This window comes from Betta splendens, chromosome 14, assembly GCF_900634795.4.
Source record: "Betta splendens chromosome 14, fBetSpl5.4, whole genome shotgun sequence".
Lineage (NCBI taxonomy): Eukaryota > Metazoa > Chordata > Actinopteri > Anabantiformes > Osphronemidae > Betta > Betta splendens.
The window spans coordinates 12440859-12467848 of NC_040894.2; the positions used below are offsets into that span (position 1 = coordinate 12440859).

At 49.5% G+C, this 26990-nt stretch overlaps 1 protein-coding gene and 1 long non-coding RNA gene across 3 annotated transcripts; one reads left to right on the plus strand and one right to left on the minus strand.

Annotated features, from left to right (window-relative positions):
- Nucleotides 1-26735, minus strand: atp2a3 (ATPase sarcoplasmic/endoplasmic reticulum Ca2+ transporting 3). Of its 2 annotated transcripts, XM_029173320.3 has the most exons (22): nucleotides 26329-26735; nucleotides 18342-18359; nucleotides 17960-18042; nucleotides 15145-15249; nucleotides 14484-14622; nucleotides 12082-12162; nucleotides 11913-11998; nucleotides 11362-11826; nucleotides 9326-9414; nucleotides 8819-8921; nucleotides 7974-8105; nucleotides 6559-6675; nucleotides 6237-6455; nucleotides 5824-6159; nucleotides 5165-5385; nucleotides 4880-5082; nucleotides 4510-4595; nucleotides 4260-4393; nucleotides 3768-3885; nucleotides 3573-3690; nucleotides 3399-3432; nucleotides 1-3292 (listed from the first exon to the last, which is right to left on the minus strand). In XM_029173320.3, exons 1-21 carry the CDS (start codon nucleotides 26444-26446, stop codon nucleotides 3428-3430), a joined length of 2976 nt encoding a protein of 991 aa, XP_029029153.1. In that variant the 5' UTR covers nucleotides 26447-26735; the 3' UTR covers nucleotides 1-3292; nucleotides 3399-3427. The 2 variants fall into 2 exon arrangements, with proteins under 2 accessions (XP_029029153.1, XP_029029152.1); XM_029173319.3 differs by lacking the exon at nucleotides 3399-3432 and having other exon boundaries at nucleotides 26329-26734.
- LOC129602986 (uncharacterized) lies at nucleotides 8915-11365 on the plus strand. Its single transcript, XR_008692506.1, has 3 exons — nucleotides 8915-9118; nucleotides 9339-9445; nucleotides 11212-11365. It is a non-coding gene; the product is annotated as an uncharacterized LOC129602986 (long non-coding RNA).
- Nucleotides 26736-26990: the final 255 nt, after the last annotated feature.

Sequence of the window (26990 nt, forward strand, 5' to 3'; positions counted from 1 at the left end):
TAACAAGATAAATAATCTTTATTTCCACGTCTGTCATTTATAAAATTATGTGTCCACAATTAATATTAACAAGGCAATACAGAGAATCCTTTTCTCAGAGGTGGAAGTCAGGCTCCAGAGACTGTCAGCTTGTCTATACAGACAAAGGAGGGGAAGAGCTGGTTAAAGGTTATCAATACGAACTTCGTTGCCTCCGCGTTAACAGGGAAGATCATTTTGTTTTAGATGGAGAAGTACTGGGAGGACTGGGCCTCGCTGGAGGAGCGGCCCGGCCCAAAAAGATTGTCACGAGTCTCTAGAGCCTGCGACCACAGCAAAGCCTTCAATGTACAGTCGTAAAACTTCATAACCCAGGATTCCTCGCTGTTTATCGCTCAGTGTAAACCAGACACAGCTCATTCACAAGTTCTGGAACGTTCTCTGACCGCTGAGAAGACCAGCGTCACCATCGTTAACTTAGCGGGACTCTTGTCTACCTTTAAACATCATAACGTCATACTGCCCTACAGTAAAAGACACAAACCCCCAGCGACTGTAAGAACCAAACAGGAACAAGGAAGAAAATAACTAAACAAACAAAAAGAATCCTTAGATACATTGTGCTCAAAAAAAGTTTGTCTGTTGTTGTTAAGTAGATTTCATCGATGTAAGTTATCAAAAAATTAAATAGTATATACTGTATAGGTTATTATTACAGTAACAAGTTTCCATGCGATCGTAACCTCACCTTCTGTACAGACTCAAGGATTCAGTAGTAAATAACAAGGCTATACAGATCTAGTGCCTGGTGGCCAGAGTGCCAGCGTGATGCAGGGCCGTGGAGACCTGGGACAGGGACAGGGGCTCCCACGGTGGGGAGGGGGGTGCCACACCATCAAATAATATTACTCACCATGAAGGTGTAAAGAAGGAAGGTCTAGAATTAAAACAATACACATTTAGGTTACTCAGGTTATTACAGGTCAGTTTGGGATGTTCCGAAGTTTCTCCCTTTCTAACAACAAACTGCTGTTCGCTTTTGTTAGTGTCCTCCCCCGATCAGCATCTGTCTCGCTGCACCAGGGAGCGTGTGGGACTGGAAATATGTGGAATGGATGATGTCATTCCATCTAAAATTGGACTAGTTGACCCTCCCGGGGGCAAGAACCCAAATCACCAAGAAACAAATGATATGAACAACAATAACAGCAGCACAACAGACGGGCTGCTGACTGTCAGATTGGAAAATGTTGTTCCGTGGAAGTCAGAAGGAAAACAGGGAAGAACAAAAAAAAGGTCCAATCACCATGTCCCAGATAAACAGTTCTGCATCAACCTTCAGCTAACGTAATTATTTTCTGCTTTCTAAATTGATGTATTATTCATTCTATAAAATTACAGTAAAATATCCATTTAAAGGTAATTGTGTCGTCAACTTACAGGAAACGTTTCCCAAAAGTAGCAATTTAAGAACCAGGACGTGTCAAATATTTGGCAATTTAATAAATGTTATACTCACAATGAATGTAAACACATTTCCTATCATAGATCTAGATGCAGTGTGGAGTTAAAGTCCTATTTTTACCCAGCACCTTTACAGGTTCTGAAGGTTTTGAATGTGCACACGCTTCCCTCTAAGAGACACCTGATCCCGTCCACAGGGCACCAGGGCCCTACACAAACCCCAGAATTAAGACTTAAAAGACAAGCTCCAGAGCCCAGGGGGCTCATTCAGTCAAATACATTATTATTTAGCATCGTAAAACAATACCCAAGTGAGGCGCTAAAGCACTGAGAGAGCGGGAGGAGCTGAGGGAGCAGCACACAAAGCACAACAGAGAGCTTCCTACTGGACGTGCCTCAGATCAGGAGGACATTCAGAGTCCTGGAGCGATCAGAGGGGGAGGGAGGCGCGTGAGCGAGGGTGAGGAAGGTCATTAAAGGCTACCGTAGCAGAGACATTCATTTGGACCACATGTTCAATGTGGAAGTGCAGTGGGCTGTATAAGGCATGGACGTTAAATGTGCTTAGTAAGGAAACGATTCACGAGCAGGTGGGATCATTCATGCGTCCTCTGATTGCTTCACCTACGCCTGCGGTGGGATGCGATGACCGACACGACCACTGTGCCATGTTAGATGAATTCATTCAAGTAAGGCTATATGATCACACAGACGCACACACACACGCACACACACACACGTCAGCGCTGGTGCAGGTTGGATGCAACTGAATCAATAGGAACATACAATAATAACAGGATCAAATACATTTTACTGCACCGAATGATCTACCTTAAAGTTGGATGATTGACAGCTACGACAAAAGGTGGGGATTAAACAGGAGCAGCTGAGTGGACTGGTTGAGAACTTAACTAGTGATGCTGGTTTGGTTGCTGTTTGACATTTTTATTCCTTTAGAAGTCTGTGAGCTGACCTCAGCTCCTCAGAGACGGCGGAGAGAAGCGGCCAAGCAGCGTAAAGCTATCCACACCTTTAGGGGGCGGGTCCACACACACACACACACACACACACACACACACACACACACACACACACACACACACACACACACACACACACACACACACACACACACACACACACACACACACACACACACACACACACACACACACACGCCTGATGATGTCATGACACCCCGGGCCTCTGCAGCTGCCTCCTCAGCACAGAGCGAGAAAGAGAGATGCAGAGGAAGAGAAAGAGGGAGAGAAATGTTTGAGGAACAGGAGTTTGTACAGAGTGACCTGAAAGTGCGGTGCTGATGCGTCGCTGGCTGAAGCCTGGGCCGTAGCTGGAGACCAGGCTTTTGTGGCTTTTGGTCGTTCTTGCCGTTCTCCACCAGCGCGTGCACCCGTCCCTTCTCCACTGCAGGCTTCACCCCTCAATCTCTCTTTCGATCTCTATGCTTATTCCCAACCCACCCCCTCCCTCACCCAATCCCCCCCCGTGCGGTCTGTACAGTCAAACAAACGAAGAAAAAAAAAAAAACAGTAATCTTAAAAAGCAGAGCCCCGGGACGTTTCATATCCTTTTTCCTGCACACAAACGCATCAACGTTCACCTGCTCATGCACTCGCACACATCCGCGCTCATTCTCATGCAAGGCCTGCTTATTTCTAGTGGTGCTTTGCCAGACATGCAGGAGCGGGGACCGAGGACGGGTCAAAGAGAGGGTTCCTAGCTCGTAAAAGGGGGCGGAGGAAAAGGCGTGTGTCAGACTGTGTGAGTGTGTTAAGGGAGAGATCTCAGTTCAGCTGCCATCTCCTCCGATATTTCTTCTCTTCATCACCTGTAAGGACAGAAAATAGAAGAGAAAGTCAAAGGGGGGGACAAGAACTAGTGCGGAGGGTCTATAGCTACAGGTTGCTAGTCGTGAGGAAGGCGTGATAGTGTACCTTTCCACAGAAGGCGAGAGAAACAGAATTTAGGCTGAATTAGAAATACAGGAGAGAGAAAGAAAGCAGAGGAGTCGTGTTAAAAAAAGCACAAAGAGTTGTTGGTTTGGAATAAATGTCAAGATTGTTAAGAGCAGAGATATAGGAAATGAGAAACCAGAGAGCTCAGCAAACCTTCTAGATGATTCCTGGAAATATATTTCAATGCCTCATCCAGGAGGATGACTGGGATGGAGATCTTCAAGACCATGAGCCACTGAGACCAGCGAAGAGGGGTCACCTGGAAGATCAGCTGAAGCACAGAGGACACGCTGGTCAAGGAGATCCTTCCTTTCAAAGTTAGGCTTACCGAGTATGCAGAATACTCACAGGCAGGGGCTCAACGTAGAGGATGAGGAAGTGGAGCGAGAGCGAGAGGATGATCGCACCCAGCAGCCAAATGTTGACCCAGGGAGGCATCCGGACCAAGGACTGGTTCTCAGACAAGCTGGCAAAGGTACGAGAGCGAAATGAAAAACACTATAAAACAAGACATATCCTCATATCCTCACATCCTGTATATGTATATGGGTGCTGCAGTGCAGTCAGTGCCCTCATCCACTCATTTTTTAGGCAGATGTTTATTTCAATCTCCCCCTTTGTCAGATTCCTTCCTAAATGAGGCATCGGTATTTGTTTCTGTAGAGACTTTCTCCGTGAGCACGTCTGGCAAACACGCAGGGAGTTCCCCCTTCGTACTTCTCTTTCCTTCCTCTCCATGAAAAAGCGATATTCCATTTCTGAACGTGTCATTGGCCACATTGGCGAGTGAAAACGCAACCACACAGCGAGAACACGTCCGTCAGCAGTTTGGGGGCTGACCTGTTGAGGGCGTTGAACATTTCAATGGTGACCAGCACAGACAGGGCCATGGTTGTGGGGTAGCGGGATTCAAACACCTCGCAGTCGATGTGCTTGAACATGGGGTTGTCCTCGGTGCACTGCATGAAGTGCCTCTGCGGAGACAGAGCGACGGAGTCAAACCACATCTTACTTCCTTTTCTATTCGCCTACGCGGAGACGACGGCGGTGACGTAGCTGCAATAATCCTCAGCAGTCTGTGTTTTCTTACCAGCTGATAGAAGGACACCTGGGGGCCTTCCTCATCAAACAGGTACCACCACGTGGCAGCGCTCACCGTTCCAAGACCCACGTACCCTGGAGGTCAGACATATACAGAGTCAGGCAACGTTTCATGCTTCTCATGCATCGCTAGCAGAAAACAACGCTAGGCTCTGCACTGTCATGGGCAGAGAGTCACTTATTAAATTTAAAGTGATGGATGGAGGTTTGTAGAGGAAAACAATCATTCCTAAACGTTTGTTCTTTCTGATGAGCAGAGTGATGAGTTTGGAAGTTTTTGTTTTTTAGTGTCCCATCCACCTCACTCTCCAGTTTGATTTACCATCATCTATTCATTCTTGTGCGTGTGCTACAGTTACCTCCGATGGCCAGGTATCTGAAGAAGAGCCAGCCTGAGATGAGAGGCTCCTTGGGGTTCCGGGGGGGCTTGTCCATGATGTCCAGGTCCGGGGGGTTGAAGCCCAGTGCGGTGGCGGGCAGACCATCGGTCACTAAGTTAACCCACAGCAGCTGGACTGGAATCAAAGCCTCGGGAAGACCCAGGATGGCCGTAAGGAAGATGCTGCAGGGGGAGGAGACACCGGGGATGAGCGGAGCAGGAGGGAGGGCGATCAGCCGTGGTTATAGCCCTGACGTCGCCTCACCAGACAACCTCCCCCACGTTGGAGGAGATGAGGTATCTGATGAACTGCTTCATGTTGTTGTAGATGGCTCTGCCCTCCTCCACAGCGGCCACTATGGTGGAGAAGTTGTCGTCGGACAGCACCATCTCAGACGCAGACTTGGCCACCGCGGTCCCAGAGCCCATGGCGATGCCGATCTCAGCCTTCTTCAAGGCCGGGGCGTCGTTCACACCATCTCCTGTCTGAGGACAACAACAGCGTTCCTTCAATGAGTCGGAGGCAAATACATCTTAGTAAACAACCCTGAATGTGATTTGCATTAATGACTGAAGACGCACAATAAATCATTGTTTAACTGTAGGAAGGAATCCATGATGTGAAAGTTGGTTACAGCTCTTTGAAGTGTCACGTATTATATATTAGCCAAAAATCCAAACGTATTAAATGTTTTCATCATTCTTAAAACCAGATTATTCTTCCATTAAGTGACGGCTGTGAACTATGATTGAAAACAAACTGCTGTCTCATTATACAAAAGATCTCATTAGTCTTTCAGATCCAGGCAGGATTAGGGCTAAAGCCGAGCGAGTGGGATATTTATCCATCCCTGCAGGGGCCCCGAGCAGCTTCACGCTGAGGTGAGCGGTGGAGTCAGGCTGACATCGTTTTTTCCTCCTCACCATGGCTGTAATCTCGTCAAACGACTGCAGGTACCCCACGATCTTGGACTTGTGGGCCGGCTCCACGCGGGCGAAGCAGCGCGCCCGCTTCACAGCCTCCCTCTGCGCCTCGGGCGGCAGGTCGTCGAACTCGCGGCCCGTGTAGGCCTTCCCGGCCACGTCCTCCTCCTCCCCGAAGATGCCGATGCGCCGGCAGATGGCCACAGCCGTGCCCTTGTTGTCGCCGGTGATCATGATGACGCGGATGCCCGCCTCGTTGCAGAGCTTCACCGAGCCGATCACCTCCTTCCGGGGCGGGTCCAGCATGCCCACGCAGCCGACGAACGTGAGCCCCAACTGAGGGGAGACAGCCAGAAAGATTCAAGTACCGATTCCACCGCGTGGCGTTCAAACCCCTTTTCGCAGATACTCACCTCATACTCCACGAACTTGCTGGAATTCTCCAAGTCCATGTCCTCCTTGCGCGGCGGCGTGTCGTGAGTGGCCAGGGCCAGGCAGCGGAGGGTGTCTCTGCCCGTCCCCCAGTCCCTGATCTTCGCCATCAGCTGGTCGCGCAGGGCAGATGTCAGCGGCACCTTCTCTGTTCCCACCCGGAGGTACTGACAGCGCTCAATCACGCTCTCTGGAGCGCCCTGAGGGAACAGGGTGGAGGAGGAGGGAGGAGCAAATAACTCCAGGCTGAAGGACAACGACTACATTGATCTGTGAGCTTCATAGCATATGATTCAAACGTGCCTTGATGAACATCTTGCTCTGTGAGCCCGGACTGACGGAGGTGCAGTAGACTGACATGGACTTGCGATCGCGGGAGAACTCCAAGGTGAACTCCTTCTTCATCAGCTGCCTGATCACCTGGTGGTGGACAAGGGACAGGGACAGGGGGAGGAAGATGAAGATGATGAAGATGAACAAGACAGAGGACAGCCAGCTACACAGCTGTATTCATGGTGTCAGGCTCAGCCACCTCAGCTGGATGTCTGGCAGCATAAACACATCCCTTCTAGTGTCATGTCTTCTTCTACCACTAGGTGTCCCACTGGTTCAGAGTCTAATCCCAGCTGGCAGATTTACATAATGCTCTGTGTCCAACAGATGGCTGTGATGCACACACCCTGTCAGGACTTTACACATCCGACAGATGTGTCAGTTGCTTTAATATCTAAAAGATTTGGAAATAAAAAAATGTCTATTTTGCTGATATTATACAGTAGCAATCAATCTGCTGGGCCAATTTACAGATTTGACACATGCAAACCACTCCGTTCTGAAACCCCCATGACCTTCATCTACAGAAAGGCTCAGAACCAGAGGTCACGGAGTTCGACAACAGTCCTCAGCACTAAGCCAGACACAGACCAAGGCAGCAGGCAGGCTTGCATTCCTTACAGCAGTTCCAAACGGCACAGACTGACAGTAGGAGTGACGTTAACTAACCAAACAGGCAAACAATTACAGGCTCACACCCTGAAGTCAAACACACGGTATGTGGCCACCACCAGCCGTGTGCTTTAGCTCTACATTGATCATTTCTGCTGCTCTAACTCATTTGTCTTATATATGTGGATGTAACTTCCTGTGCTGAGTTCACATTGGTTCTTACAGTACTACGTTTCCCATGTTGCCACTTGCTGGATGTACAGTGGTCGGGGAGGTTCTCGTACAGGAAGCTGTAGTCAAAGCGGCCACGTGAATGACAGCGGCATCGGGGTGCGAGTATCATCACCATCATACACCTTTGAACCAATGCGGCTTTGGTTTGCTGCTGTGAGGCCGTGAAAGGCGTCTTCACTCACCAACACGAACAAGGCGCGAAGACAAAATCAGCGCAGCAGAACCAGAGGTATTCTTCTTTTATTGGAAACGTTGCTATTCCTTGTCAGAACCTGATGCATGTGCCACTTTACCAACAGATGATTTGGACTCTCAGAGCCTGTGGAGCAACAGGCTGCACAGGCTCTGAAAATCTCACTTCCTTTAAACTCATTCAGAATGTTTCTCGTTTTTCGAGCTGCAGTTTTCGGTTTGAGTCAGGGGACGTCAGGTGCATCGTGTTACTTTGACTTCTTTCTCTTTTGATAAATGCAGCAGTACTACTACTACCAGCACACACACACACACACCACACACACACGCCTCCAGGCGTAACTCACCGAGTTGCAGGCCCCAGCACGGTTCACCTTACTGAATCCAGACAGGTCCGACTTGAAGACGTTCATCTTCTCCACCAAGGTGGTGAGAGCCGTCTCCGTGGCTTCACCCACCTTCTCATAGACCCCCTTGGCCTGTGAAATCACAAAGAGGAATATAGTGGGACTTAGTCATTAATCCAGTCCCTTTTTCAAACGTGAGGAGGCACAGCTTTCTATAATAAACAAAAACAATCACACATGCTGCGTGTGCATCTATAGCTTGTCCACCTCCGCAAACTTTGAGTCACACTGTACACGCCAAGTGCTTCCATGTGTGCCCTCGCCAGCTGAGAGCAGGGAGTAGGTGCGATACAGCAGTCATCAAGCACCAGGCGTGGAGCAGAGACAGCAATATAACACCTCAATACCCTCCAGCACTCGCTCGCCCGCTCTCTCACTCTCCACCGCTTTAGCGCCTTTCCATTTCACACCCGGGCTCCTGATTCAGACACGGAGGAAACCGGCGCCACTTCATGCGAGTCCTTTTAATCGGCTAAAGACCATTTTACGAGAACAATAGCGGTGTAATGATGGGAGCTGAGAAAGCGCCACATCCCCGGCCTCTCTCTCTCTCTCTCTTCTGCACGGTTACCATGATAACAAAGTGATAAGAAAGGTGAGAAAAAGCAATTCAAAGAGGGTCCAGAGCAAAAGTAGAACAGTTGAAAACCAAAGAAAAGCTTTCCTGCTACGAGTGTGTGTGTGTTTCAGTAATAACCTGAACGGGTAGGAATTTAAACACGACATGTACTGTGTATGCGTGTGTGTGTGTGTGTGTGTGTGTGTGTGTGTGTGTGTGTAGTGACCTCGTTGTAATCCAGTGAGGAGTCGTTGCACATGGAGCACACGGTGGCCAGCTCCAGGAGTCCATCGTAGTCGCCGCACTGCACAGTCTTGTCTCCCTTCAGTCTGGAAGCAAAACGCACACATGGTTGTGAGCGAAGTTCTGCTCATCGTCCCGAAGCCGCCTGCGGCTCAGTAGTAAACACCGTGTACAGCCGACGGCATGACAACGGCGGATCTGTTCCCCCGCTGAAGCTCCCACTCAGTAACCCACACGCTGCCGTTAACATCAACAGGTTCATGCAAAGTCACCAAACAGCGCGGTAAGCAACCTACATAATGACTAACCACCTACCCACCATCCTCCTCAAACTGACCAACAGGAGCGAGCTGCTCAAAATCTGTCACTTTGTAATACACGGCTGAGCTTTTTCATTCCACAATTCTTCAGCGTGAAAAATAAATTAATGAATAAATAAATAATACAAAGTGACACATAAACGGTTGCATGTTCCAATGCTGATACTCACATTTGGCCCTCAGGAGCGTACGTAGAGCCGGTTATAGAGAACTCGTGAAGGCTGCAGCTGGAATCTTCCACCTTGTCTGCGATGAACATCTGAGGAGAAGAGTCCAACAAACAGAGGCAGGTGAATCATCCCGTTCGTCAGCAAGACGTGAGTGCAGGCTGCTCACAAGAAGTGTGTGTCATCAAGGCCTTGGTTGGTCGAGCAGCTGAGGTCTGAAGCGCTACAACACAGTAACATCTCCCAGTGCACACAGTGAAGATGAATCAATATTAAGAAGCACAATGGTTCTGAGGAAACCAATTATTCTTGTCTCGGTAAATAATAAAACGTAATTCTGAAAGTCAGACGCTGCTGGAACGTCCCTGCAGGGTAAAGGAGGGCCTAGAAAGGTGAGGCCACCGATTAGAACCCACCCACGGTCACCCAGTCTAAGCTAAAGCATGAAGCCAAAGTGCACTCGTCCACTCGAAGGTGTTTGTCAATGATGACTCGTCAAAAACGTGTCGACAAAACAAGACATCGCTTTTAAAAACTGCGGTGAGTAATAACAAAAGGCTGCTGTTGAATGGAAAACTACTCGCACTTCTGCAACTGACTGACTTCCTTCCATTTAAAATGGTTTGGTTGCACTGTAAACAGGCCATTAACCATTATTTTTATGCATTCTCCTTTAAAGGACCTTTTAAATTGCTTCAACTTCCTGCTCAGCTCTTAATTCCACAAAGCTCTTGCACACAAATGATGGCGAGAGGAATAAAGTCTGTCTCTGCTCTTTCAACCGTGATCCGTTTTCCTCGCTATCTGATCTGCTGCGGTCTCCTAGGAAACAAGGTGCAGTGTGATCCATGTGAATCAGTGATAGACAGTGGCACAAGTTCCTATTCATCTACACGCTGACTTGGAGTTGGTGTGAGGATGAATGGTGTGCGTCTCTGTGAATGCACTGGATGTGTGTTTTTGGAGGGAAAAGGAAAATGCAGTGTCAGCATGTGAAGGGGGGTCCCTGGAAAATAACACACACACACACACACACACACACACACACACACACACACACACACACACACACACACACACACACACACACACACACACACACACGGAAGTAGAAGCAGAAAGTCACGAACATCAGGAATTACCATGTGCTGTCTACTAAATGTCTAACTGCTTCAGACCAGACCACACCATGTCATTATCAGGGGGAGATGATCTGGGCTCTTCACCAGAGAATCATAAAGCAGAACGCTGATTATTAGAGTTGAAGCACTGCTCAGTTCTGTAGAAGATTAGCTCATTAGCTCAAATTATTATGTACAGGCCTGAACTATGGCTCATATTAGGTTTGAAGTGCTTTGAAATGGGATACAGACAGAAAGACAACACATATTGAAAACAGAGTTACTTGGGGATCTCTACACTTCTGTTTTGGGCTGTGCTAAAACCACCTAGAGTAGAACAATAGTGTGTGATTACTAAAGTCACACATTTCATATTTTAGGTGAAATCCCTGAACCAGCAGCACCACTCTTTCACCCAGTGTTGTCCAGATGTGGGGAGATGAGGATGTCAGCACAATGAGAGTGTGTGTGTGTGTGTGTGTGTGTGTGTGTGTGTGTGTGTGTGTGTGTGTGTGTGTGTGTGTGTGTGTGTGTCCACATCATTTAGCAGGAGCCAAGACAAACAGCAGCGCTGACATTTACGCCTTGCTTGAAGCAAAAGCGACAATTGAGAGCAACAAACACACAAAGAACAGGGTGGGGCACAATAGTAATGACAAGTTATGGGTAATTTGTTTCCTTCTTTGTTGTAATGATAACATATATACACAGCATTTATAGGCTGCAAGCACACACTTCGGGATGTGTAACCATCTTGTGTTTATTCAGGCGATGTGACGTCGGGGAAACCTGTGAACTGCTCGGCTACAACAGCCTGTGCTGCTCCAGCAGCCACCTTCTACCTGCTAAGTGGCTCTCCTTTAGGCTTCATGAAATAATAAAAATAAACATAACCGACGTGTAACGAGTCACACTCACTCTGCAGACAGACATCTGGTTGGTTGTGAGGGTTCCCGTCTTGTCGGAGCAGATGACTGAGGTACAGCCCAGGGTCTCCACAGACGGGAGGCTGCGGACGATGGCGTTCTTCTTGGCCATGCGCCGCGTGCCGAGGGCCAGGCACGTGGTGATGACGGCGGGCAGCCCCTCGGGGATGGCGGCCACGGCCAGGGCCACGGCGATCTTGAAGTAGTAGATGGCGCCCCTGACCCAGGAGCCGCCGTGGACGGGGTCCCCGAAGTGGCCGATGTTGATGACCCACACGGCCACGCAGATCAAGGAGATGACCTTGGAGAGCTGCTGGCCGAACTCGTCCAGCTTCTGCTGCAGCGGCGTCTTCTCCTGCTCCGTGGACGCCATCTGGTTGCGGATTTTGCCGATCTCCGTGGAGACGCCCGTGGCGACGACGACGCCGATGGCCCGGCCCGCGGCGATGTTGGTGCCCTGACGACAGAGGAGGAGAGAAAATAGTGTGGGGGCGCTGAAGCAGGAGCACTTCTGTATGAGCCGAGACGCTCCCGGGCGCTTACGGAAAACAGCATATTCTTCTTGTCCTGGTTCACGGCTCTGGGATCGGGAACGGGGTCGGTGTGTTTGATGACAGATACGGACTCCCCTGTAAAGAAGACAGAACAGGACTCACAACGCTACAATCACAGAAGAAGTGATACAGGAAGTGGGAGCTGGAAGCAGGGTTACCTGTGAGGATGGACTGGTCCACACGCAGGGTGGTGGACTTTATAGAGGTCACCCTGATGTCAGCCGGCACCTTGTCACCAACTAATAAAAAGCACAGCAGACTCCGGTTACCACAGCGGAAGGAAGCAGCCTGGGCTCAAAGCTGACTAATAGATTATTCCAGTAGGTGCTTCATTCTAAATAAACGGCAGACAACACTGTCAGACACTTCTAATAAGTTTATCTTTTTAAGATTAGGCTGCGTCGAGCATCACTCAGTTCCACCCTTGGAGTCTGTGTCCAAACACTACAACACTACACATTCAGCCCTGGCCTCCTTCACTCCCTCTGATCCTCTGTTTCCCTCACTCCTCACATGCATTAGACCAATCTACACACAAACCCTGCATCAAATCTACGTTCCTGACCTCAAGACAGACATTATTAGACACATTACATTTTTAAATAACGAAAAAATGTAATATTTGAGTCAAAATATCTGGTTAAATCTGACTAAACTGAACATGGACATCTAGTGTCAAAGCCCAGATTACATTTAAATAAAAAAAAAAAAAATGAAAAGCATTGATGATTTTTCCTCGTCCATGCACCAAAGGACTCACTCACTGCTTCTGCTGAGAGCCCTCTGTACTGTTAAAAAACTTTAAAAGTGGTCTCACGCTGATAAGTCTGAGTGTTCATTTCACCATCTTCCTCTCTATGCTCCATCATCTCCTCTCTTGACATTCGCTCAATGTGCTGAGACCCGGGGGGCCATTTTCTTTTCTGCTTTTCTTTATTGCTGTTTTGACAAAAATGGTGAAGCATCGGAGGGAGATGAAGAGGAGCCGTCCGGCTGAATGGCCTGCGCCTCCATTTTCGCTGCTCCTCCATCTGAGAGGGAAGCGTGTGCGGTGAGTGGGAGACGGCTGAGGGGCTCCAGAGTCACCGTGGCAGCGCCGGCCGAGGGCGCGAGAGCAGAGAGGCTCTCCAGACGCACTGCCCACGGACGCCCTCCATCTGCAGCAGCGTCTGTCCTGATGCAGCGGTGTAGGTTTCCGTCTCCGCCGCAGTCGCTGGAGAGGAAAGTTCCAGTGGAGGCGCAGATCACAACTGTGCCATAATCACGGCTGGGTTCACCTTCAAAAAGGCCGACGGGCAGCTCTGGTGGAAACCCCAGTAAATTGATCTTTTCTCTCTTCAGAGGTGGTCAACAGCGGCCTTTTCCGACGCCTCCATACAGTTTGGTTCACACCCAAACAGTAAATCTGAAGTATGAAGTCAAATATGAATACGTTCCCTGTGACACATTATTCTTACATATTGAAGGGATCCCTGACGCCAACATCTTCTAAGTGAGAAAACTGCTTAGCAACAACACATAACAAAGTGCTGATTGTACGTCTGTGTTTATTTAACCCAAAAAAATGCAGCAGGGCACAAAACACCGACGTCGTAACGCTTCCTGAAGCCAACGTTGACGGCAAACACACTGCGAAATTCCAGAGGAATTCAAGGAAAGTCAAACATAAGATAAAAGGACAGATGCTTCATAACGTCTGTAAAGTTTCACTGAGCTGCAGCGAGCGCTGCCTGGAAGACCGGCTGAACGTGGATCCAGCGTGGATCCTCCCACAATCACACCAGAGCCGCTCCTCCAGCGGCATCACAGGCGCCGCCGAACCTCGACCCCCGCGACCCTCGATGATGCAACGGGCGAGAAGCATCGTCATGGCGACGCAGCGGGTGCCGGCGGCGATGGCGGGGCTCGAGGTTCGGGGCGTGTGCCGGCTCGCCTGCATCTGGTGAGCGGGCGTGTGCGGGCTTGGCCGGCGGTCGGGACAAGCCCAGATTCCACAGAAACACAAACGCTAGTCACCTAAACTAAAATGCCTGTGCAGCGTGATATGCTGTTTATTTAGGATGATCTCATCCGACTCGCCAGTTGTGGCCCCTGGGTGACACTGTAGCGATTTGGATGGATCGTTTTCATTTTCTCGCAGCAAAGGCAAACTCTGACACACACACACACACACGCATCGTACCAACACCACTATTTTTAGACCACGCTGCCCACACATGGACGCTTTTACAGCAGGGGATTTGTGAGTGCGAGTGAGGAGCTGACAAACATCCAGCGGTGCCCAGGTGGTGAGACTGAGAGCATGGAAAGCAGCGGAAAGGGGAACGCTGTGGAAAGTTAAACTGGGCCCTAAATACACCGGGTGACCACAGCCACTTACGCTGAATCGGACATATTCACAGACAGACACAACTGTGCTGCAGCTCTGGTACCTGCACATATTAAAAAAAACTCTTATGTAATCGAGTTTGGGATATTCCAGCAGCGTTTCCAGACTCATGAATGGCTGCTGGAGGTGAGGATGTGAGTGCGAGGGAGCGACAGCGAGGGTTCAGCGTACCTGCCACCTCCACTATGTCTCCCGGCGCGATGTCCCGGGCTTTGATCCTCTGGACGGCCTTGCGGTTCATGCGGTACACCTTCCCCATCTCGGGTTCATACTCCTTCAGGGCCTCGATGGCGTTCTCAGCGTTCCGTTCCTGTATGGGCAGATGTGGCAGAAAGTGGTAAAGTGAAAGACGTGGGGGAAGATTTAAATAAGAACTAAAATGAATACATGGTGCATTCCATAAATTTATATGCAATGGTAAGTAAATTACAATGTTATATAAAAGGGAAGTTTAGCAATAGAGGAAATTACTTTTTTTATTTTTGCATTTTTTTTTACTATTTAGTGTATTTTCAAATATTATATTATAAATTATGTGTGTGCTTTTTCTGGTTCAGTGTAATTATTTCAAAATGTTTGTTGAATTAACATAAAGCAGGGTTGTCTGTCCCAGTTCCACACAAATGAAGCAGGGGCTCTTTTGCATGAACTCTGTAGTTTGTTTGTGTTTTGCCTTCTTCAGACTGCAGACTCCTCCTCACTATTTGAACACGCAGACGCAAACACGGTCTCGGGTTAAACTGAGTACACCACAACAATGAACACAAAGGACTGACACACATTAGAAAGAAACACTACACCTTACGCAGACACAAAGGACGGAGCGTCTCACCTGCCAGACCCCGATAACAGCGTTGGCAATGAGGATAAGAAGAATAACAATGGGCTCCACGAAGGCGGTGGTTGTCTCCTCTCCCTCCTCAAACAGAGCCAACACCTAGAAGAACACACAGAACGTCGCGTTAGCGGACGGACGAGTCACACGGCGGCGTCTTGAGTTTCGCGTCTGGCAGCGGCGGTGCAGGAAAACCTTTGAAGGAAGCTAAATGAAAGGCAGCGTGGGTTGCTATGGCTCCGGACGTAGCGCCGCAGGCCTGACACACGAGCCAGAGCATCAAAGTTCCTGCATCACCCATCAGTCACATCCATGCGTTCACGTGACAGACGCAGACGTCGTTACAGTTCGTTTCGCATCTGTTGAGTTGACACTTTTTGCCCAATTACATTTTTAGGCAACTTTAAGCTAAAATGCTTTAGTTGATTTCCTTGGCCTCATGAACTGCAGCTGGAGGCTGAACTACTGCACACAGCGCCAACACAAGAACCTGTTTTTACCCCCGACTGTGTGCATTCAACACACAGTAGCACATAGCAGATTATGTTCACGCAACTTTTTTCACACTCTCTAAAACTCATATGTTTTGAGTCATTTACATCCTGAGAGGAGCAATTCAAGGGGCATGAAATTAAATCTTGCTGAAATTGAAAAAAAAACATGGACACGGACCATAAGCTGCCATTGGAAGGAAAATCACACCCAAATTAAGGTTTTTAGTCAGATCTATGACTGTCGGCAGTGCGATGCACACACAGGCTGCCCAGTCAAACATCCCTGCAGATGTAAAGGAACTCGGTAAAGGACCTTGACATTAGCAGGCAGCTAGCTTCACCGTCCAAATGAGATTCAGCCGATATCTAGGGATGCAACATGCTTGCTTGCAGTATCACCGGCTAAATGTTTAGATGCTGAGAGCTAATTGCTGTCTGACCTTGTGCACGGTCTGTTTCACACCAGCTGCTCTTATGCTTCTCCATGAAGTATCGGCCTGTTAAGGGATCTAAAAATAATCCCAATTAATGTCGGCATTTCTCCTCCAATCATCAAGTATTTTTCTACAAAGACTGACTACAATAACATCCACACAAATAACAATGCAGTTACCACTTAATTTTTAGACTTCTTCCCTGCAGCCAGATGTAATAACAGCAGCTGAACAGTGATGGTTACTGCAGAAGGATTTATGTGTCCATTATTTTATCAATTGCAGGAGCAGCAGCTAATATTACTGCCCTACATCAGCTGGGAGAAGGGGAGATAAAGTGCATCTAGGTTTCAGGGATCTGATGGGGCTTATCAAATAATAAGAGAGTCCGTTGTCTGCAGAGCATGGAGCAGTAGGGTGTACGTCACAGACGCCTGAGCCCGGTCGATAGTTCATCATCCTCCATCGTTCTGGGACGGTAAATCTCTGTCTGACTGAGCGACTGGAGACTGGAGGGCAACGGTGGCGAGGTTCGGTCTGAATACCAAACTCCTGCTTTCACGCCGAACCAGACATCAAACGGAGAGACTCGGCAGCTTATCGAGGAGGTCTAAACCTCCGCAGAGCCTTTAAATACAGTCCTGCTCTCGCCTCGTGCATGACTGAGTGCTGAGACGCACGCTGACAGATGGCCCATCGTATCTGAGCGAGTAAGGAACAGAGGAAAACGAAAAGCCGTGTCATATCAAACTCCTCAGAATACACACGCATGCGCGCGCGCGCACACACACACGCACACACACGCACACACACACACACACACACACACACACACACACACACACACACACACACACACACACACACACACACACACACACACACACACACACACACACACACACACACACACTTAAGGTCAATAAAGCAGGTTCTAAAACCAATTCTGCTGCTGGTCTTCCTCAAACTCAAAAGGAAGCGGTTTCTGCTCCACCATCAACGTATTGTTTCACAAAATGAACCCTGACCTGCTTTGGTTGGTCATAGGCTCCATTATGGCACCATGCAAAACATGCAGGAGTCTAATAATCTCCATTTGAATATTTTAAAACAAACAGCCAAATGAGTCCCATCCCATCCCTCCTATTACGTACTGTACAACATGAAAGTACAATAGCAGCGTTAAAAGCTGTGAAATGTGTTTTTATGTTGAGTCATGTGAGGTTTTTTTAGAACAGTTAAATCACTCCACTGAGAAGCATTAGGGTCTAAACGCAGCAGTGGAACAGCGGCTGCGTTCCACTATAAACAACCTCTTTAAAGCAAGGAGAGACTTATTTACATGAGGAAAAGTGGAGCCACACTCTCAAGTCCTGCAGTTCCAGCCCACGTACGCACTCCGGGGCGCTCGCTGACATGGGCAGCAGTCATATTGTGTCATGCACACTTTTAGAGCAAGTTTCCTATTTTCAGAAGCAGCAGTTCCGTCCCGAGACTCCGAGGACGTGCGGTAACGGACGGGAAAAGTCAGGATTCCCCTACTCCACCCCTGTCCGGGCCTCACCGCCCTTGGCCTGCGGCCAGAGGTCACAGTTTTAGGCGCTGCAGCACATCCAGCTCTGATTAATAGTTCTGTTTCCAGTTCGACCGAAGTGCATCGTTTGTTCCCCTCGGCGAAACCATGCGAGCGCTGGATGGAAACGCCGGCGATGCGCGAGTTTCCACATGAAAACAGGCCACAAACTAGGCTGAGCAGCGTCCCAGCGGGGGGGAGGTGCAAGCGGAGCAGTCGATTAGGTGGGGTTGGGGTCTTAAACCCAGAAGGGGCTAAGACATTTAAGCACAAGTACGTGGAGAAGCACATTTTAGCTGGGTCATACTTACAAAGGACACGCAAGCGGCTAGCAGCAGAATCCTGACCAAGAGGTCCTCGAACTGCTCCACCACCAGCTCCCACAGGGACTTGCCTGAAATGACATCACACACCTTCATGCGTGACCTCCGATTTAAAGCGTCCTGTGTAAAGAGCTTAAAGTGCATCTGTGTGTCTGACATTGGCAAGAACGTGGGTGATTAATGGAAGACTAATGCTGCAGCTGTATAGAAGGACAATCCGTGTATTTACATGGTGTGCTTTCATGGGTGGAAAGCTTCCCTACGTTTACTCCTCAGCCCAACACAAGACAAATAGATCCTGGCTCAAGATGCTTAATCAGGTAGTAAAGAGGGAGGAGGATCGCAGCAGAATGGAAAAGTCAATATTTACCTTCTTCAGCTGGGAGCTCTGTGGATGTCACATCACGGCGGTTGTAAAGGAATGAGGCGGGAGAGAGGAGAAAGACAGAGAGCAGTTAATATATCGGATTAATTGACTCTGACTCATGCAAATGACAGAATCGCTGTTTGGTTACGGTGATGGGCACATGATCCAACTCCAGAACATGCTACTAAAAGACTTCATCCTTCATAAACCCACAAGACAGGAGGCCATAAAGTCCACCATCGGTACCTTCAACGGAGCTTCAAGCCTCCGGCGTCCACTCAGTTACATAATGTACTGCAATAACCTATTGCCTAATGAAGCCGATGATCCCACTGAAGCTCATATCCTCCTCCTGTAAAGATGAATGCATCGTTTGCCTGAGTGCAAATGGCTCCAAATAACCAGTAGGACTTTGATGAAGTGCTGCAGAAACATGTTGCCTCAGTTTTATTAATATGTCAAAACATTATGTTTGGGACATGTGAAGCCTGATCGTTACCAGCTACTGTACTGTAGCTTCATTATGATCAACATCATTTAACTTGAAGAGTTCAGTCTAATATTTGTTGATAGATGTTATTTTATCTATACTTTTCCAAGTACTTTATTGATTTAATAGGTTCCTACAACCATGACAACCCATTGGCATCTCATCATAATAACTCTGTTTAATGCTCTGTTGCAGAGTGCTTATATTAGTAATAACTTGAAGGTCCGTGTAGCAGACAGTAGAAGAGCAGTGAGGCAGGAAGAGGCAGGGCTTGATATAATCTTATGCTTTCACTCTAGTTCCGCTGCCACCGCGTTACTCGGATTATCTTAAAAAAAAAAATCAATATCAGATCGTCACCTGGCCACCGCTGCTAAAAATGTTATCGCTCCACCAGAGTCGGACTAAACTGACTTCGCCTCACGCAATACGTGCAAACGACACGCTCCTGCTAAAATTAACCAACTGCGAGAGCCTGAATATCACTTTATTCTTAGTTCATAAAAATAATAATAATAATAATAAGTAAAACAATCGCTGTGCCGAGGTCCATGTGGTTAAGCTTTTAGGATAAAGGTCACCTTTGTTAGCCTGCCCAGGAAACACTTAGCTTCAATCAGGACTGTGGTGATGTCATTGACATTCATGCTGCAGCCTCACCAGTCTCAGTGGTCAGTGAACAGGCCCATTCCTGGCATCAGGATGTGGTTCAGCTCCCAAAGAAACAACCCCGGGAGGAAAAACACGTTGCTCTTTTACATAATCTTGGTTATTATTATTATTTTTGTATTGCAGAGAAAAATCCATTTTTCTGCATTCACACACGAGCTGAGCCTCTTAGAAACTCTGATCAGCAGAATACAGACACTCAGCGGTCACATGAGTCACTAGTGTGAGCAGAAAACACATCAGTCATGTTCTAAAACCGTTCCCAGACCCGTTGATCAGTGTCACAGCAGTGATCGAGGCACAGCTCCGACGGAACGCGGGAAGCAGCCACCAGCGGCTTCATTAGATTCATCAAGTCCTGTTTTATTGAGCTTTCTGCCTCGTGCACGAAATTCCCCCCGCGTGAAAAGCACGAGGACTAACCCGCTCGCGTTACACACTGACTGGGGGAAAAGCAGCTATATTTAGAAGTGCCGTAACCCTGAATGACAGCATTCTCCTCGGAGCGGTGGAAACCTCGTGTTCCTCTGCGTGTTTTGATGGGGCCGCGCTCCACGAGTGGCAAACGTGACCCGCAGCGGCGGGGGCGGCGCCATGACGTCCCCCCGCAGCCCCCTCCCAGGAACCAGCAGCCTCGGGCGCCGGCGCTGCACTGCCGGGAGAGAAAGTCATTCCACGTAATGACCACTGGAATTACAGAAACCCTGACGCGTCGTCAGCGGCGCAGCGATAGAGACATTTGGAGGTTTCTTAAGGTTTTTCCCAGGGGGAAAATGTGACACTTCAAGCTGGCGAAAGTTAATTTGCTCTGCAGGAAAACCGGTGGAAGCACAACGGGCTGTGCTGTTTGTCTTCGTAAACTCTATTAGAGAGGAAGCCTCCGGGGAAGCCTGACCCGCATGCGGAGGTTCTCGCTCTGCACAGCGTGCGTAATAAGAGCTGATGAGGCAACGTGAATGAAGCTGCCGTCTGGAGGGATTTCAGAGTCACACAGCTGAGCTCACAGGGACTTTTGGCTGCACTCGACCAGTGGAGGACTGGGTTCTGCTGTCTCCCATGCTCTGACATAACCCCCCCCAAACCTCTTACTGCTGGTTGTATAATGTTTTTATGGCTGAGAGGTTTGAAGGCCAGAAACAAAGACAGGCAGACTGAAAGGAGATGAACCAAAGGGGCAAACAGGGGGGGGGGGAGGAGGAGGAGGAGGGGGAAAAAGCTGGAGGTGTTGAATGGGGTTCCCCGGCTTCCCTCGGCCAAGGATTCCCTCCCAGTCATGTGGGCTGTGTCAACCCGAGGCTTGCCCAGGCACATTCCTGAATACTGACTTCACCTCTCTCTCTCTCTCTCTCTCTTTCCCCATGTCCCCACAGCACCTCCCCACCTCCGCCCTCATCCCAGACAATGAATAAAAGAGCTTGTTTACGCTCAGCAGTGCCGAGCGGAGGGGAGACACTTCCTGGAGACGGTTGCCAACAACAGCAGGGAGCTGGTCTCTATGTCAGAGCAGGAAACTGGTCACATTTTGTGATGAAGGAGGTTTCACCGCGAGGTTCCTTCCTTCTTCTCGGCCTGCGGAGCTGCAACTGGTGTCATAAGACCCCCAGTGAACATCGCATCTGAGTGTGATTAACAAATTAACAAAGGCATTAACAAGCTGGAGTTAAGGCTGCTTAGTGGAGTCTACAAACACCAGAGTGTTTGCAGTTACCACGGCAACGTCGCTCGAGATACGGTGGGTGAGAGTGGAATGTTTCAATGAGGTAATGTGCCAGGATCGGTCCAAATTTACCCAGAATAGCTGTTATGCAATCAGCGGGGCCTTGATGCAGCGTGCTCCGACTGCAGGCGTCGAGAAGCCCACACATTTCAGCGCTCGAGCTCCTTCCTGGCGACTCCAGGCTGCTAGCGCACGTTTCGAATGAGCGGACGGACAGCCATAAGCGGGGCTGCAGAGAGCGGTGCATGACTTCACTCCAGCCGCTGTCCATGAGAACGTGAAGCAGGGCTATAAATACCATGATGGGAACCCCTAATGACACGGTCTATTATAGCTCCTCTCCTAATGTATTCTCCCACTGGAAAAGCTCTGAATGCATTAACCATATCAAATGTGAATTATAGATGTACCCCGTTCTCCTCCCTAACCTTGTTAAGGAAGAGCCGTGCAGTCTGAGAAAGTCAGCGTTTCCTTCATTTACGCAAACCTCCATTCTGTTCAGAAGGGAGACACAAGACTTTTGGCAACTCACTTCTCTTTTGAGCTCTCTCACAAGAGAGATCCTGATCCCGGAGGGATTACTTGACTAAATAAAGCTTAACTCAACCCCTGTGAACCCACAGGGAGGGTTAGTGAGAGGAGAAGCAGTGCACAGGAAGCCCAAACACTGGAAGGGTTCTGACATCATGATCGAACCAACACAGCATCATGCTTCTACCAGTTAAAAGAGAAATATGCTGTAATTGGTTAAAATGAGTATAATGCTACTGAAGTTTAAAAACCTGTCACTAGCACATCCAGACTCCCCTGCTCTTAAAAAAGGAAAAAAATATGGGATTCATTTCAGGGAGAGACAAGTTCCATTAATGCAGACACAGGTCTCAGTAAAATTAGATTCGATTAACTGATCAACCTTCCGAGCTCTTCATGTGGACACAGAGGCGAATGCTCAGCAGCTGTCAAAAGCGGCGAGGAAATAAATTCTGCAGTGACGCTTGTGTATGAAATGTCAAAAGAGGACGACTTCGAAGATTTTATCAGTTAAAACCAAACAAGAAGAAAATGACTGAAGCTGCGACACGGCTCGGCCTGTTTGAGGTCATCAAGATGTGGTCAGAGAGACCGACTCCTGTTGCACAACAAGGGAAATCTTCTAAATGTGGTCTTTCAAAGAAGCCCTTTGTGGATTCAGGCTCGTTTAAAGATTCTGTGTCGGTCTACTCACAGCACCCTACTGTACGCTGACTTCTGCTGGCCAGTAGCAGAGGAAGAGGAAAGGGGCCTGTCAAGTGAGAAGGACATGCATGAGGTGATTAGCGCAGTGCCGATATCTCAGCAGGCCTTGAAGCTTCCTCTTTAATGCCGCAGCTGTGCACAGAACCATCTTTTGAGCCTCCCAACAGGCCACTGGTGAGGATGGCGCCCAGTGTAGAAGTTGGATGTTATGAAAAATAGCCAGTAACCCCCCCCCCACACACACACACACCCCATGGCCGAATGAAATATCTGTGTTACCAGCGGGTTATTTATAGGGATTATTCTAGGTTTGGAAACCAGAGCGCCACTTCTATCCAATCAAACAGTTGCTGCAGACCAACTTCACTGGTCTGGGCCCTGAAGCGATGGAAGCCAATCAAACTGATGGAAGTGTGACACGTGCATACATGTAATCTACTTGTTTCAGTCTTATGTAGAGCAGACCAGGACGAAGCTGGTGGATTAAAATTCAAATGTGCTCAGGGCGTCTTTGGTGACACGCTGGCCCATGTTCTGGTTCTGCAGTCATGGCATTTGAAGGATGGATCACTGAAGGTGGCGTGGCAGGAGAGCACAAATCCCTGCGGGGCCTCGTGGCGCCGCTTCCTATCGGTCAGGACGCCCGTGATCCAGTAACGAGGCAGGTCGGCTCAGGGAGCTGCCTCACCTAAGTCCTGGGGATTTCAGCAAGATCCCACGGGGAGACGGAATGGGACGTGACATGGAGCCTGCAGCAGAACCGGAAGAAGCCCGAGTGTCCAAGAGCGGTAACAGCATGTAAAGCAGCGGCTCAGTTTGACTGGGTCACACGTTACAGTACATTACTACGACAAGGATGATGACAGATTGTACTCAGATGTTTCTCAAACACTATAAAGCTACAGTTACTTTCCATGGAGGTCATTATATACTATGCAAACAGCTCATCTCTGTGTAAGCACCTTAAGTTGACCTCATGATTCCTAAATGGCACATCCTGAAGGCAGGAACATATGCTCTATGTGCACACAGTCACTCCTTCACAGGCAAACACTGAGTGGACCCGACCGACTGGAGGAAGGCAGCAGCGGCAGGACATCAACACTCAGTGACTCAACATCTTCTCCCATAATGGTGATGGTGACTGACAGACGCACAGGTGGGCGGGACAAAGGGCAGACAAGCGACAAGCTGGAGCAGGATCCCAGCACCCACTAGAACAGGGAAGTGACTGAGCCCGAGGAGACGTCTGTGAGGACAGCAGCGACGGAGCGGCGTGCCGCTAAGTGTCATCGCGCCTGCGTTGGTGGAGGGGGGGGGTGGATGCGGGCGGAGCAGGAAACGCCACAAACGGCTCTCGTATTTCAAAGCAGCAGCGAGCGAGTCGGAGTAGACGAACAGGAAGGGAAACCAAACAGCAGAGAGATCTGACGAGAGGAAGTTGTAATTAGTATCACAGAGAGAGAGAGAGAGAGTGAGGCTGTGAGTGCAGTGGTGCTGTCCAACGGGTCATGTGACCTCACGAGGACTGGCAGATGCCACGCATGATGACAGATAACACCTTTTAGGTGGCAGATATCACGTTTTCACTTTCGAAACCTAATAATTAAATTCACATTAAAAATCCAAATCATCTTTCTGAAGGAAATGGTGGAGCTGATGTGGGGAGTGGAAACAGATAAAAGATGAAGAAGCCTGATCTCCATCATGATCGGGTGCTTTTGGGCAGATGTTATAACACGTAACATAGAGAAGATTATTAATACCTCTTATTCGACTATAGTATAAAATAGTATATATACACCTTATATATATAGTATAAGATGCAGTTATTTGGGACGCTGACTACTTCCCCTGAGTGTCAGCTTGTGTAGAAGTCAGTGTCCAGGTCGTTGACCCTGCCTAAAGAAAAAAAAAAAGTTGATTGCTCGTGGGGACGACGTGGCCTTTTCCTGACACTTTCTCAAAATGAACGCGCTGCGCCTTTGAAATCGGGGTTGTGAGTGCACGGAACACAATCAGCGAGCACCGCAAGCTGTAACAGCGCAACATTCTTTGTGCACCCACACACCGAGCGTGTGTTTGTGTGTGTGTGAGAGACACAGAGAGAGAGAGAGAGAGAGAGAGAGAGAGAGAGGTGCTCGCGACCTCCTTCAAAACCAGCTATTTCACAATGAACAAGATAAACTGGCTTGGAAATCGAAGTACTTGGTGTCCTCAACCAAAAGATAGTGAGATTACGGCGTATGTGTCTGCGAGTCGCAGGGAACGAAGTCGCTCGTTTGACCGTAAATGGATAAAAAAGGTCAGCGAGCGCTGCTTTGAAGGAAAAGGCCGGCGAGACGATTCCAGCGTCTTAGAACAGGATCAGAAACTGTGACGCTGCTCCGCGGGGGGTTTGGGTCAGAGCACATGAGAGTCCCCATCGGCGTCAGATCACTGCCTTGTTTTCACGCTGGCCTCTCCATGACGATCCAGGGGAAAACTCATATTCAGGCCAAATGGCGGGTCCTCCGTGCGGTCTGCTGCCATTATTAATAAATGTCGAGGGGGCGGCTAACAAACGAGCAGTGCTGGAAGCTGCCAGTGGATGAAGCCTCTCATGGCCCTGAGGCCACAGAGATGCCCAGCCAATCACCAGGTCGTCAGCTGTGACATGACAGCAGACCAGCAGCCATTTTTACTTTCATCACCGTCTGAATGAGCTCAGGTTATGGACTTGTTAATACTGATTATCACATCCTGCTAACCATTACCCAGTATTCAGACCATGAAACCTGTGGTAGGAGGCGTTCAGCAGCCATGTGTCACTAGAACGGCTCCACCTAAAAGCCTCCCCGGGGCCATTCCCCCCTTTTTCTGGCTGGAGGAGCCGCTCGGCCCGGATAACCCCGCGCCGGCGGCCTTGGAGAGGGGAAAGGGGCATTCCCTCCCTCCTGCACTGTCTGCAGCGCGCTCACACGAGGCAGGAAGTTCACAGCGCAAAGCGAAAGAGATGCTATCTGTGGCAAGACGCTGCCTTTTTTTCCATGAAGTCACCGCGAGACCCCGGCTGGTTGGCTGCAACAAAAGGCCTACTGTCTGACGGGCACAATGAGCCGCTCTGCTCCGCGGCCCGGCCACATATGCAAATGACGGCCCAGGAGGGAAAGGTGCGGTGATGTCAGCGTGAAAGCACTCATCAAGCGCACACTGAGCCCGAAGGAGGAGAGTTGGAGGGCGCTTTAACTAGACGCTCACGGGACGAGCAGATGATTTTACCTGCTACTGCTTTGACAGCAGATCTGGGTGTCTTTATGCGCAAACGGCTTCACGCGCTCACTTCCTCCGCTGTAACGCGAACTGCAAAGTACACGGCGGCGGAGAACAACTGTTGAAAGTGAAAACAGGTTGTTCAAGATTTTCTGTTTCATTCTATTCGCCGCCTTATCCTCCTCTCCGGCGGCCCGAGCCCGAGCCTGCCCCCTCCGCACTTCCTGATGCCTGTGAGACAGCCAGGGACCGTCTGTCCGTCCGTCCTCGCTCGCTCACGCGCGCGGACGCGCGCGCACCCGCACATACGCAGCGACGCAGTGAACGGTGGGCTCTCGACTATACGGTGCTGTGTGTGTGTGTGTGTGCGTGCGTGCGTGCGTGTTAACTTTGCCCCGTGCGTCGCGCGCGCCCAGTGAGTTCAACAACACACATGTGCACCAGTGAATGAGCCGCATACGTTTCCACTGACTGTGCGCCAAGGGCAACAGTTTTTTTACGCGCACGATCTGCAGCAGCCCGAGCTACAACGGAAGATAATTTTTTTTCTGGGCAAGCGAGCCGACACAGGTTGTAACAACGCCGGCCACGAACCGGGAGATTATACCGTATGTAGAAATACTCACCGTTCGGTCCATATTTGTCCAAATTAACTTTGACTTGTTCCAGGGTCAGCCCCGTGTTCTCGTTCACTTCGAAGTAATCTAGAACTTCGGTTGCCGGTTTAGTGTGCGCATTTTCCATCTTGGACGCCGGGGCTTAGATGAGAGCGAAATGCATGTAGTTGAGTAACATATATTGTGGCAATCGGATGGTGCGCGGCGCTGGGGGAGCGCTGGTGGTGGTGAAACAGCAACAGTTTCCGCGGATCGACGTCCGGGCGGCTGAGCTTGCGTCTGCTCCGTCACCTGTTCCCCCCTGAAGAAAAAAAACCTCCGGATCCTCGGTCGAGTCGCTGCCGTCGGTGTGTTGATCGCCCGCCGCTGCTACTTCATCTCCATCTGAAGGTGTGCCGAGTCTGTGCCGGGGCGGACCCGCCTCCCCGCTGTTGAGCACTCCCTTCTGCGCCCTGATTGGCTGCGCGTACCTGCGCGGAGGGCTGAGCCGCCGCGTGCGCACGCTTCAAACTCGCCCCTCGCGACAGGATCCGTGAAGCTCCCGCGCTGGTGGGTTTCATAAAAGCGGGTCGGCGCGTCCGTGTGCGCAGAGATGAGCCCGGTGCTAGGAGGGTCCCGACGCACGGGCTCGTGCGCGTTGAACACCGGGGCAGAGTTGCTTGTGTTGCTTT

Coding starts and splice junctions, on each gene's coding strand:
- atp2a3 (XM_029173319.3), bottom strand. CDS start 26,446: ATGGAAAATGCGCACACTAAACCGGCAACCGAAGTTCTAGATTACTTC. Junction 5,083..5,164: donor AACGTGGGGGAGGTTGTCTG/GTGAGGCGACGT, acceptor CTCCCCCTGCAG/CATCTTCCTTACGGCCATCC. Junction 4,394..4,509: donor AGGTGTCCTTCTATCAGCTG/GTAAGAAAACAC, acceptor CTGTCTCCGCAG/AGGCACTTCATGCAGTGCAC.